The 13474-nt window shown below is 43.6% G+C and overlaps 1 protein-coding gene across 1 annotated transcript; it reads left to right on the top strand.

Moving 5' to 3' along the window:
* Positions 1-11285: 11285 nt before the first annotated feature.
* On the top strand, positions 11286-12821 carry LOC125596825. Its single transcript, XM_048771840.1, has one exon. It carries the CDS (start codon positions 11286-11288, stop codon positions 12819-12821), a length of 1536 nt encoding a protein of 511 aa, XP_048627797.1.
* The last annotated feature ends 653 nt before the right edge of the window (positions 12822-13474 follow it).

The following is a 13474-nucleotide window of genomic DNA, read 5'->3' as shown; positions in this document are numbered from 1 at the left end:
AACAAGTCAAGCTTGGAAGGATCATGAGCTCCTCCTCATTAAAAACCTCATCAAAGAAAACCCATTGGGACAAAACTCTGATGAGGGAAAAAGAGTAAGGACCTCATGATCAGGAGAGTGTATAGATCAGCCCTTAGGCGAAAGATCAAGGAGTCCCAACCTTATGTGAATTGACTCCATTGTCTTTTGCCTAGCCGCCTTAGTGAATACATCTGCCAACTGATCCTCACTCCTTGTGTAGCACGGCAGTATCACTCCCAAGACTATCATCTGCCTCACTTTATGACAGTCCACTTCAATATGCTTGGTTCTTTCATGGAACACCGAGTTTGTGGCTATGTGAATGGCTGCTTGATTGTCACAGTGCATGGTCATTGGTGTTGCTTGCTCAATCTCCAAGTGCTTCAGTATTCCTTTAATCCATACCAACTCATTTGTGAGCTTTAGCATTGCTCTATACTCAGCCTCGGCACTTGAGCATGACACCACCTTCTGCTTCTTACTCTTCCAAGTAACCATGTTTCCACCAATGAATGTGCAATAGCCGGTTGTAGATCTTCTATCTGTTCTGTCTCCAGCCCAATCTGCATCACAATATCCCACTGCTTCAGTGCTCCCGTTACAACCCATCCATATACCAAGCCCTTGAGTTCCATTCAGATACATGAGAACTCTTTCTACCATGCGCCAGTGATGCTCTCTTGGAGCTTGCATATGCTGACTCACTTGGTTCACAGCAAAACAGATGTCTGGCCTGGTGATGGTTAGATAGATCAGCTTCCCCACAAGCTTCCTGTATAGCTTTGGATCATGAAATACCTTACTATCTTCTAGCTCCCCCTCACGTGGAGCTTTATACCCATCCTCCATGGGCATCTTGGCTGTCTTTCCTCCATACGCACCAGCCTCCTTCAACAGATCCAAGATATACTTCCTTTGTGAGATGAACAACCCTTCTTCTGATCTGCACAGCTCAATTCCAAGGAAGTACTTCATTTCTCCCAAGTCTTTGATGTCAAACACAGATTTCAGAAACTCCTTGGTCTCCTTGATTCCCACCTTATCACTGCCTGTGATAACTATGTCATCCACATATACAAGAAGCACAACAATGCCTGCAGGTGTAGTAAGAGTGAAGAGAGTGTGATCAAGCTCTGATTTCCTGAAGCCTCTTCCATTTAGAGTTGTACTCAGCTTGTGATACCAGGCCCTTGGTGATTGCTTTAACCCATAGATGGCCTTCTTCAATCTCAGCACATTCCCTGGTTTCACCATCCCTTCTAGGCCCGGAGGTGGTAGCATGTAAACTTCATCTTCTAACTCTCCTTGGAGAAATGCATTCTTAACATCCATTTGCCAAAGATCCCACCCAAGGTTAGTAGCCACTGATAGGACTATTCGAATGGTGTGAAGCTTTGCAACTGGAGCAAATGTGTCAATGTAGTCTTCTCCATAAGTCTGAGTGAACCCTCTTGCTACCAGTCTAGTCTTCTTCCTCTCAATCGACCCATCAGCCTTGTACTTGACTGTAAAGATCCATCTACTAGACACAGCCTTCTTCCCTTTTGGTAGTTCACTCTCATACCATGTGTCATTCTTTATCATAGCTCCTGCCTCAGCTCCTACTGATTCCTTCCATTCCTTATCTTCCATTGCCTCTTCATAGCTTCTTGGAATGTGATTCTCATCTAAGTTTACCATAAATGCACAATGTGCTTCTGGATATTGAGCAAAGGAACACACGGCCTGAGTAGGATGCTTCACAGCTTGGGCATTGTAGTACACTCTCGTGTTTACCCAACTGGAAGGATCCTTTCTCAGCCTTGTACTCCTTCTCAACACTGGCCCTTCTTGCGCCATCTCTTGTTCTTCTTCTACTTGTGGAGTCACTGCTTCAGTCTGTTCTTCAGCTTCAGCTCTAGCCTCTCCTTGTCTCTGATCTTCTTCATTCAGTTCTCCCCTTGCTGATCCTTCTCCACTTTGGACAGGAGAATCAGTTCCTCTGTTTCCTAGCTCACCGGCCTCTTCTAAGCCTTGGTCCTCTAGTTCAGATACTGATTCACTTCCCCCCTCATGTGCAAAGTGGGATGGTTCTTCTGCTGCAGTTGGAGTAGGTTCTGGACGCCTACTCTGATCCTGGGACACTCCAATTCCGAGCCCCTCTAGGATGTTTCTCAAGCAAGCAGCTCTTTCTGATGGCTGGGAGAGATCCTCCAAGTCTTCCCATGTCTGCTCATCATAGTATCCTTTGTCTTCCATGAATCTGACATCCCTTGACACTAGGACTCTCCTAGCTGTAGGATCATAGCATTTGTATCCCTTCTGTGAAGTGGAATACCCAATCATCATAGCCTTGGTGCTCTTTGCTTCTAGTTTGTTTCTCTGCTCGCCTGGTACAAGAACATAACACACGCATCCAAAGGTCCTCAGGTGATCCAAGACTGGCCTGCTCTTGTTGAGTACCTCAAATGGAGATTGATCTGCCAAGATCCTGGTTGGTATCCTGTTGATCAGATAGCACGCAGTCATCACAGCATCACTCCAATACCTCTTGGGAACCCCTTTGTGGAACATCATGGACCGGGACACCTCCATGAGATGTCTGTTCTTCCTTTCCGCAACTCCATTCTGCTGTGGAGTGTATGGGCAGCTAGTCTGGTGAAGAATCCCATGTTGAGCAAGGTGATCACGAAATGCATGCCCAGTATACTCCCCACCATTATCAGACCTGAAAATCTTAATCTTGGCATGATATTGGTTAGTCACATAGGCTTGAAAATTTTTAAATGCATCAAGGACCCTATCTTTAGTTTTAATCAATGTTAACCAGGTGTATTTGGATTTTTCATCAATGAATGTGACATAATACTTGTAATCATCCCTAGATAAGCAAGGTGCCGTCCAAACATCAGAGTGAATTAAATCAAAGCAGTTTGCATAAAGAGTAGATGATTTCTGAAAAACAGTCTTACAATGTTTGCCCAAAATACATGCCTCACAATCATTATTTTTAAACATGACACCTGGTAACATAATGCTTAAAGCCCTAACATGTGGATGTCCTAGCCTAGCATGCCACAGAGCATCAGTACTTAAGGAAGAAACAGAACTAAACGAGAAACAAGAACTAGAAATAGGTGCAAGGTCTTCAATCATGTAAAGATCCCCCTTGGTTGCTCCTTGCCCAATCAACTTACTGCTCTTAATATCCTGAAACTTAACATCATTAGGACTGAAAATAACATTGCATTGAAGATCAGTAGTGCATTTCTTAACTGATAAAAGATTAGAGGTGAACTCAGGCATGTAAAAAGCTTTTGAATCCTTATTAAACAAGTTCAGTTTACCAATGCCTCTAATGGGAATTCTATCTCCATTTGCAATCATAACATGTCCAAGGGCAGGTTCTATGTCTTTTATCAGATTGTTATCACTAATCATGTGATGAGATGCACCAGAATCAATTATCAATGGTTTATGCAAGCTCCTACCAGTATTGATTCTAGATGTTTCATTTTCAGCTTTCAGGCTCTTAACTACTCCTAACAATCTATCAGTTATGCTAGTATGAGCAGTGGCAGTACATGAGGTTTTAAAAATGTCTAACAGCTTATCAGAGATACTAGGTAATGTATGAGCAGAGTATGAGTATCCAAGAGTGTTGCCTAGCACTTTACCAGACTCCTTGAGGGCTCGGATGAATGCCTCAAAGTCAGCCTTGGTGATCACCTCCTGAGAAGTTAGAGCTCTGCCTTCACTTTCACCCGCCTTGACATTTGGACTAGCCCCTGATGAGCCGGCACCACTTGCTTCAGCAGAAAGGTGAGCCTTAGCTTCTCTATCCTTGTTGAACTTGCTCGGCCTGAGGTGTGGATGTAGGATCCAGCACTGACTCTTCTTATGCCCCTGCCGCTTGCAATGCTCACAGCTTCCTTCATACTTCTCATACTTCCTTCCATCTCCACGGTACGCTGCCTTGTTTGCTTGCGCCTCTTCTGCTTTATGAGCCGTGGACATTCCCTTCTTGCCTCCAAACAACCCAAGAGAGCCTTCCTCCTTCTGAAGTTGTGCGCATACCTCCTCCATGGATGGGAGAGTAGGTGATCTCAGGATATGCTTGATCACATCCTGGTAGCTTTCATCTAGAGTCATCAATAGCCCAAACACCTGATCTTGCTCTCTCCTTTCAATGAGCGATTCTTCATCAGTTGTGTTGGGTCTAAGACTCTCAAGTTCGGACCACAAAGCTCCAAACTTCCCCATGTGCTTGGTGAGATCTTCTCCATCTTGCCTCAAGACGCTGATGGTTTGCTTTAGATCAAACACCCGACTTATGTTGGACTTGTTTCCATACCTCTTATGGAGCATGTCCCAAAGGCGCTTAGGAGTCTCAAAGTGCACGTAAGCTTCGAGTATGGGGAGCTCCAGAGAGGCATGGAGCACAGACAGCACCATCAAATCCTCTTGGACCCATCTCTTTGCTTCAGCTACCGCAAGAGTCTTCCCGTCGCCTTCTTCTTCATCTTCTTTGGCCACTGGCTCCGGACCATCATCTGTGATGTGGTTCCACAGCCCTAGCCTTCCAATGGTAGTCCTCACTAACTGGGACCACATCAAGTAGTTCGAGCCTCCCTTCAGTGCAACCGGAACCGTCACCAGTTTGCTAAAGTTGGTCGTCTCCATTTCCTCTTCTTTATCACACAAGAACAAACTCGCAAATGTAAAGAAAGGAACAAGGATCTCTCAATACCAAAGCCAACCTGGCTCTGATACCATGAGATTTTAGAGAGTAGAATAGGTATTGAGAGATTAAGAGAGATTTGGTAAGAGATTAAGAGAAGATTAGAAGCGATTGTGAATGAAATGGAGAGATTAAGTATGATCCATGATGAACAAGAGAGAGACTAGAGAGAGAGAGACACAATCCGCATAATTTTATTAATGAGAGAGTGTTTACAATATATAGGAGTGTGATACTAGGGTTTAAGAAGAGACTAAGCATGTGAGGTCAAAGCTAAGGGAGCCTTTAATTTGAACCGGACCAATGAGCCTCTCCACACGCGTGGTCACTATGCTAAAAGTGAACCTTATCCTTCCAGCCTGTGCCAGCCTGTTGAGACGCTCTTCCTCTATCCATAAACGGTCATATGTCTTCTTTGGTCAAGGCAAAACATGATCAGACCGTGAACTTCTTCTCGCGGTAACATTTCTTTACCGCATGGTCGATACCGTCTGTACGGCCGTACGGCCATGGTACGGACCTGTACGGACCGGTACGGACGGTTCTCCCTAAGGCCAATCCTTCTCCTCTTCTCCACATCACAACCTCTTCAACCCTGAACAACTCTCCTCATATTCCTCAGCTCATCTCAACAAGCTTGACTTGAACAGCTTGAATCTGATGAAATCTTGAGTCTTGAATCACGTACACACACCAATCTTGAGTCTAGGATCGCGTAAACACACACTGAACGTAGCACAGCCCAAACACCTTCAAAGCCACTCGCGTGTAGCTTCAAAGCCTTCAGCTTGTAACTCTCTAAAGATCAAACCCCAGATTCTAATGAACCTGGCTCTGATACCATATGATATTTAGAGATCCTTAGAGTAACTAGAATATAAGTAAGAGTTTAAGTAGAGATTAGGAAGAGATTATGAAAGATTAAGAGACTTGAGAGCTGTTTAGTGTCTAAGAGAGAATCATGGTGACTTAGGAAATTAGAGAGAGACTCAGAACTGTATGATCTTATTAATGAGTGAGGTTACATATTTATATTGTTCTAAACATTAGGGTTTTCGAAACACAAGAGTAGATAAGCATGTGAGGTCAAGGGAAGAGCCTTTGCTTTTGTTTGAACCGGCCAATGACTAGCTTCACACGTTCGGGCATCTTCCTGATCCTGGTCCAAGATGCTCTTCCTTTCCAGCCCTTGCCAGCCTGTCCTAGCTGTCAAGCCGCGCCTCCCTTATCCACTCCAACTTCTGGATAAGCTTTTGGTCGAGTGTAACTTCACCTCGGTCCATAAGAGTTACTCGGTGAAGTTACCATCCTAGTTTTACCTTGGTACGGTCAGTGTACGGATGGCCCGTCCGTACCATGCCTTAGTTTACTCTTAACTCCCTTTCCTTTCACTCCTTAGCTTTCTCATGTCCTTAACTCCTCAATGCCTTCACATATACCTCAACACATCTCAACAAGATCTTCCTCGGTCTTCAACCTCACAGCTTCAGCAACACACTAAAAACTAGTCTTTGAACTCGGACAATACCCGGAACCTCCCAAGAACACAAGAACACCAACCAAACTCTTCAAAGCTTCAATCTTGAATCTCCAAAGAGCCTAACACGAACTCAGGTTCTTACTAACCTGGCTCTGATACCATATGATTTTTAGTAATGTTTAGAGTAATCTGAGTGTTTAGGAAAGACTAGAAACGATTTAGTGAAGATTAGAGTATGAAATGAGATTAGGAGTCTAATATGGAACCATTGAGATTTAAAGACTAAGAGAGAGTCTCAAAACTTGCTTAATCTTATTAATGAGTGAGGTTACATATTTATAAGAGAGACACAAGGGTTTACAAGAAGGGAACTGAGCACTATTCAACCGTGTGGAGTCAAGGGCGCCTTTTGAATGATTGGTCAGGATGGCTCACACGCTTATGGCATCTTGGACTAAAGGTGCTTCAGCTTTCCAGCCTGTTCCAGCCTGGCACCGCGTTCCCTTATCCTCTCAACGGTCTGATCCTCTCCCTAAGCTACCCAAGTCACTCCTCCTTAGTTACCGTCTCACTTGGATAAGGTATGGTAAGTTTTGGTTGAGGTTTGGATGGTACGGCCTTGTACGGCCTTGTACGGCCTTGTACGGCCTGCCGTACCATACTCTCCCAAACTTCCCTAAGTACTTCATCTCCTCTTCTCTTCAACTCCTTATCTCTTCATCTCCATATACTCAGCTCATCTCAACACACAATGCCTTATCTCCTTCTTGACTGTCCCCAAACACCTTCATGATTCACCCTAGACCGTACAAGGCCGTACCATGGCCGTACCACTCGCCCTAGCTTTGCACCTATGGCCATCTTCTCTCTAACTCCTCCAAACCCTTCACATGATCAGTCTAAGTCTTTCCTATGATTTTTAGTAATGTTTAGAGTAATCTGAGTGTTTAGGAAAGACTAGAAACGATTTAGTGAAGATTAGAGTAAGAAATGAGATTAGGAGTCTAATATGGAACCATTGAGATTTAAAGACTAAGAGAGAGTCTCAAAACTTGCTTAATCTTATTCATGAGTGAGGTTACATATTTATATGAAGGAACAAGTATGGTTTTCGTAACTAGAGAGAAGAGAAAGCATGTGGAGTCAACAGCCTAATTCAAATCTATCCAATGAAGTGTCTCACACGCTTTTGGCATCTCTTAGCTGTCCCAAAAGCTCCTTTCCCTTTTCCAGCTGTGCCAGCCTGTCCAAGGCTCTTCCCTTATCCTTTCCAACGGATAGATCAGATGGTAATAGACTTGAGTAACTCCTTCTTCCTAAACGTGTTACTCGGGTAAGTTTATGGTCGATGTTTGGCCGATCCTCCATGTACGGATGGTACGGCCGTACGGCCTGTACGGCCTAGGTAGAGCCAACACTCTCATTCATTCCTAAGCTTCCTCCCCTTCAGTTATCTCAACCCATCATTTCTTCTCTCTTATTCCTCATCTCATCTCAACACTCCCCCTCAAGCTTAGCTTTGTGAAAGCTTAAGCTTGGACAGCCATGAGATCTTCCTCATTAAAAACCTCACCAAGGAAAACCCATTGGGACAAAACCTTGATGAGGGAAAAAGAGTAAAGACCTCATGACTAAGGGGATCAGCTGCTTCTCTTCCCAAGATCAATGAGGCCCAATCTGATATGAATGGACTCCATTGTCTTTTGCCTCGCAGCCTTGGTGAATACATCAGCCAACTGATCTTCACTCCTAGTATAACATGGCAAGATGACTCCTAGGACAATCATCTGCCTCACCTTGTGGCAATCAACCTCAATGTGCTTTGTCCTCTCTCATGGAACACCGAGTTGGAGGCTATGTGAATGGCGGCTTGGTTGTCACAATGCATTGTCATTGGAGTGGTTTGTGCTATCTCCAAATGCTTCAAGATGCCCTTGATCCAAACTAGCTCGTCTGTAAGCTTCAGCATAGCTCTATACTCAGCTTCTGCACTAGAGCATGACACCACCTTCTGTTTCTTACTCTTCCAAGTCACCAAGTTGCCTCCAATGAATGTGCAATAGCCGGTTGTTGATCTTCTGTCAGCTCTATCACCTGCCCAATCAGCATCACAATAGCCCACCACTTTTGTGCTTCCATTGCACCCCATCCATACACCTTGATCCGGCGAGCCATTTAGATACATCAGCAGCCTCTCCACCATACGCCAGTGATGTTCCTTGGGAAGCTGCATGTGATGACTCACCTGATTCACAGCAAAGCATATATCAGGTCTTGTGATGGTTAGATAAATCAATTTGCCAACAAGTTTTCTATAGAGTTTAGGATCATGAAATGGCTTGCTGTCTTCAATCTCCCCCTCTCTTGGTACTTTGTAGCCATCCTCCATTGGCATCTTTGCTGTCTTGCCTCCATAAGCACCTGCACCTTTCAAAAGATCAAGTGTATACTTCCTTTGGGACATGAACAAACCTTCCTTGGATCTACAAATCTCAATTCCAAGAAAGTATTTCATTTCTCCCAAGTCTTTTATTTCAAACATAGACTTTAGAAACTCCTTGGTTGCTTTGATACCTTCCTTATCACTTCCTGTGATAATGATATCATCCACATACACAAGGAGAGCAACCATACCTGAGGGAGTAGTGAGGGTAAAGAGAGTATGGTCCAGTTCTGACTTCTTAAAACCTTGGCCGTTTAGAGTTGTGCTCAACTTGTTGTACCATGCTCTTGGTGATTGCTTCAACCCATAGATAGCCTTCTTTAGCCTCAGTACATTCCCTCTCTTCACTAGATGTTCAAGACCTGGTGGAGGATACATGTAGACTTCATCCTCAAGTTCTCCTTGTAAGAATGCATTCTTCATATCCATTTGCCACAATCCCCATCCAAGGTTAACCGCCAAGCTTAGTACAATTCTAATGGTATGTAACTTGGCTACTGGTGCAAATGTCTCAATGTAATCCTCTCCATATGTTTGAGTGAACCCTCTTGCTACTAATCTAGTCTTCTTCCTCTCAATCTGTCCATCAGCCTTGTATTTGATTGTGAAGATCCATCTACTAGATACTGCCTTCTTCCCTTTTGGTAGTTCACTTTCAAACCATGTATCATTCTTTATCATAGCTCCTGCCTCAGCTCCTACTGATTCCTTCCATTCCTTATCCTCCATTGCCTCTTCATAGCTTCTTGGAATGTGATTCTCATCTAAGTTTACCATGAATGCACAATGTGCTTCTGGATATTGAGAGAAAGAACACACGGCCTGAGTAGGATGCTTCACAGCTTGAGCATTGTAGTACACTCTCGTGTTTACCCAACTGGAAGGATCCTTTCTCAGCCTTGTACTTCTTCTCAACACTGGCCCTTCTTGTGCCGGTAACTCCATGTCTTGTACATCTTCTCGTGTACTTTCTTCTCTTGCTTCTTCTCTTGGCTGACTTGCTTCAGCTCCTTCATCCCTTAGCTGACTTGCTTCAGCTCCTTCTTGTTGATCATTTGACTCCACAGCTTGATCATGAGAACCAGAACTCTCTTCATGACTTTGAGTTTGAGTTTCTGTTCCATTCCCCCCCTCATGTTCAAGATTGGACGTCTGATGATTCGGTATGGTGTAGTGCCTCTTACTTCTTGCTGTCCTTGATCCATATTGATACCAAGTCCTTCTAGTATTATCCTCAAGGTTGCAGCTCTATCTGAATGAGATCTTTCAAATCTTCTTGAATCTGCTCCTCATAATATCCTTTTTCTTCCACAAACTTCACTTCTCTAGATACTAACACTCTCCTTGTGTTAGGATCATAGCACTTATTCCTTTCTGACTTGATGAGTATCCAACAAACATTGCCTTGGAGCTTCTAGCTTCAACTTGTTTCTTAATTCTCGAGCAGCTATAGGGGTGTAGCCATGAGAAGAGACATTGGGGAGCTGAGTGAGTCTGACGAGGAAGACCCAGACTTGAGAAGAGAAGAACCAGACTTGAGCAGAGAAGAACCAGACTTGAGCAGAGAAGAACTAAATGAGCTAGCCAGCTTGTGGAGTGGACCAGAACCAGATCAAGGCTGAGAGCCAAGAGGAGAGGCTCCAGGAGATAGCCAAAATTGTGGGTCTTGGATCAAGACAAGGAGATCAAGATAAACCAGCCTGTTGGTTTAATTTAATTACTTTGTAAGGGCTTTGGTTATTGGGCTTTCATTTAATTTAAACCAAAGACAATTAGGATTTTAAAATAAACCAATTTCAATTGGATTAGGATTAGAATTAGAATTAAACCATCTTGGTTTACTTCTAGGGTTTCTGTTTGTCGATTTCTTTAAGAACATGGGGGGGAGGCAGCTTTGTTTACTCAACTTTCTATCTAAGAATTATTCAGTCAACTTTGTTGTCTTGTCTCTAGTTTTCTCTGTTCAGCTCAAGAACATTGATCTCACTTAAAGGAAGGAATTCCTGTGAATCCCATCTTAGACAATACAAGGTGATCTTGTGTCTTTGAGTAGCAAACCATCTCTGTCGCCAATCCACAGACTCAGGGAGACGGCCACAGTTCAAAGGAGAGCTAGTAGCCTCTTAGAACACCCCTATCTGTTCCCCTTCAAGTGATCCAGGAGCAGAAGCCATACCCAGGCTGCACCAAGTGGTATCAGAGCCACTTGAAGGTTAGGGTCTGCGATTTTTGACTACTCAGATCATTCATTCCATCAAACACTTCTCTTATCTTTCTATCTGTTGTAAGCCAGCTGAGCCAACCCTGCAAATCAAAAAAAAAAAAAAAAAGAAAAGAAAAGAGATCTCTGATCCAAATCAAAAAAAAAAAAAAAAAAAAGCTGAAGAGTAATCCAGCTAGCTGAAGAGAAATCCAGCTCAGGGTGGTAAAGTCAGCTGGTGCCTAAATCTCTTAATACTTCCTTTCTGATTCATTGGGGTTTAGTTCTAGATCTTAAGTGTAGAACTTTGTTTTTCAACTGAACTTGTGGGAAGAGCTGAGACTTGGCGATTTAAAAACTTGAGTGAGAGAGAGATACTTTTGTTCTTGGCTTTGTGTTTTCTCTAACTATTTCAGGAACAATGAGTGAAGAGAGACGAGATGGAAAGCAACCAGAGGGTTCAGGAGAACCGGCTGTCCAGCAAATCAACCTCAACCAAGTTCAATTTGAGGCTATGATGGCTGAGATAACCAGAAGAATGCAAAATACTTACAACCTTGCACAACAAGCTAATGAAAACTTACCTGGTGTTAATGCAGGGCAAGAGAGGGATGCGGTTGCTGCTGGAGCTCAGAGAGCACGCATTGGACCTATAAGAGGGCCACGAGTTGAGATTGGGGGTCGTGGGGTTTATGGAGAACATTATCAAGAAGATTCAACTGATGAAAGTGATGATGGATCTCAGGCTAGTCAGCATGGTAGAAACTACAACCGTAGGCGACCAGCTACTGATAACCTAGGCAATCTCAAGCTTAGAATCCCTCCATTCCATGGGAAGAATGATCCTGATGCTTACTTAGAGTGGGAGAAGAAGATTGAACTGGTTTTCAATTGCCAGCAGCTCACCGAGGAGAGAAAAGTGAGACTAGCAGCTACTGAATTCTGTGGATATGCTATTAGCTGGTGGGATCAGATTGCTACTACCAGGAGACGCAATGGAGAGCCTCAAGTAGCTTCCTGGTTTGAGATGAAAACTGTGATGAAGAAGAGATTTGTTCCTAATCACTATGGAAGAGATCTACACCAGAAGTTGAGAAGGCTTTCTCAAGGGTCTAAGAGTGTAGAGGACTATCACCAGGAGATGGAAACACTCATGTTAAAAGCTGATTTAGAAGGTGTAGAAGCTACTATGGCAAGATTCCAAGGAGGTCTTAACAGAGATATACAAGATAGGTTGGAGCTACAAGAATATGAGGACATGGATGAACTGCTACATAAAGCTATTTTGATTAAGCAGCAGAACAAGAGGAAGAGCTCTACCCGGTCTTCATACACTCCTACTTCAAAACCGGCCTACTCCAGGGAAGATAAGCCAGGGGATAAGTCCAAGGGTGGTTCTTCTTCAGTAGAGACCAAGAGAGATGACAAGGGTAAAGGAGTAGCCACATCTACTAAGACCAGGAACATTAAGTGTTTCAAGTGTCATGGATTTGGTCACTATGCTAATGAGTGCACCAACAAGAAGGTGATGACTATCTTAGCCAACGGGGAGGTGATATCTGAAGAGGAGGACGCCGGCCAAGAGTCAGATGAGGAAGGCGTGGAGTACCCTGTCCGTGGAGAGCTACTAGTCACCAGGAGACTTCTCAATGCTCAACCTAAAGCCAAAGAAGATGAGCAAAGGGAAAACTTGTTCCACACCAGATGTTTGGTTCAAGAAAAGGTTTGTAGCCTGATCATTGATGGAGGCAGCTGTACTAATGTAGCAAGTGCTGAGTTGGTGGAGAAGTTGGGTCTTCAAGTGTTTAAACATCCTAAACCATATCTCTTGCAATGGATCAATGATGAGGGTGGATTAAAGATCACCAAACAAGTGAAGGTCTTGCTATCAGTGGGAAAGTACCAGGATGAGATCACTTGTGATGTAGCACCCCTTGTAAACACTTTTGTGTTTTAGAGTGTGTTTAATAATAATCAGAGAAGATTAGAGTAGAATTTAGAGAGAATAGAGAGATTCTAGAGAGAGAGAGACTCAAAACTCCATTAATTAATATCTGATGAGGTTTACAAGTATTAATAGAGAGAGCAACAAGGGTTTTCGAAATGTATAAGCATGTGGAGTCAATGGACAGGCTGGAACTCCTTTTGAATCACTTGGCTGTGCTTTCTCACATGCTTGCACTAGTAAAAAGCATCCTCTCCTTTCCAGCATCATACAGGCTGTCAAAGTAACCCCTTATCCTTCCTTATCCTCTTCCCACGTCCTTCTTAGGATAAGAAAGGATTAACATCAGTTAGACTCCAATTTAACCCATCCTGGTAACTTCTCTTCCTTTCACTTAGTTACCACAGTAACTTTAAAGTTACTGTGGTAAATCCCAAACTTACTGACCACCCCAATACTCTTCCTCTATCAATGTATCCACTCCTCATCACCTCATCTCAACACTCCCCCTCAAGCTTGACCATGTGAAACAAGTCAAGCTTGGAAACCATGAAGACCTCCCTCATTAAAAACCTCACCAAAGAAAACCCATTGGGATAAAACTTTGATGAGGGAAAAAGAGTGGAGACTCCATGGTTAAGGGGCTCAGCTCCTGGGAGTAAGAT

The sequence above is a fragment of the Brassica napus genome, unplaced genomic scaffold (assembly GCF_020379485.1).
Source record: "Brassica napus cultivar Da-Ae unplaced genomic scaffold, Da-Ae ScsIHWf_1299;HRSCAF=1855, whole genome shotgun sequence".
Lineage (NCBI taxonomy): Eukaryota > Viridiplantae > Streptophyta > Magnoliopsida > Brassicales > Brassicaceae > Brassica > Brassica napus.
Note: the sequence above shows the minus strand (reverse complement) of the source record. Positions and strands in the feature narration are given on the sequence as shown.

Excerpts from the sequence above, each read along its gene's own strand:
- LOC125596825 (XM_048771840.1), top strand. The coding sequence starts at position 11,286 with ATGAGTGAAGAGAGACGAGATGGAAAGCAACCAGAGGGTTCAGGAGAA.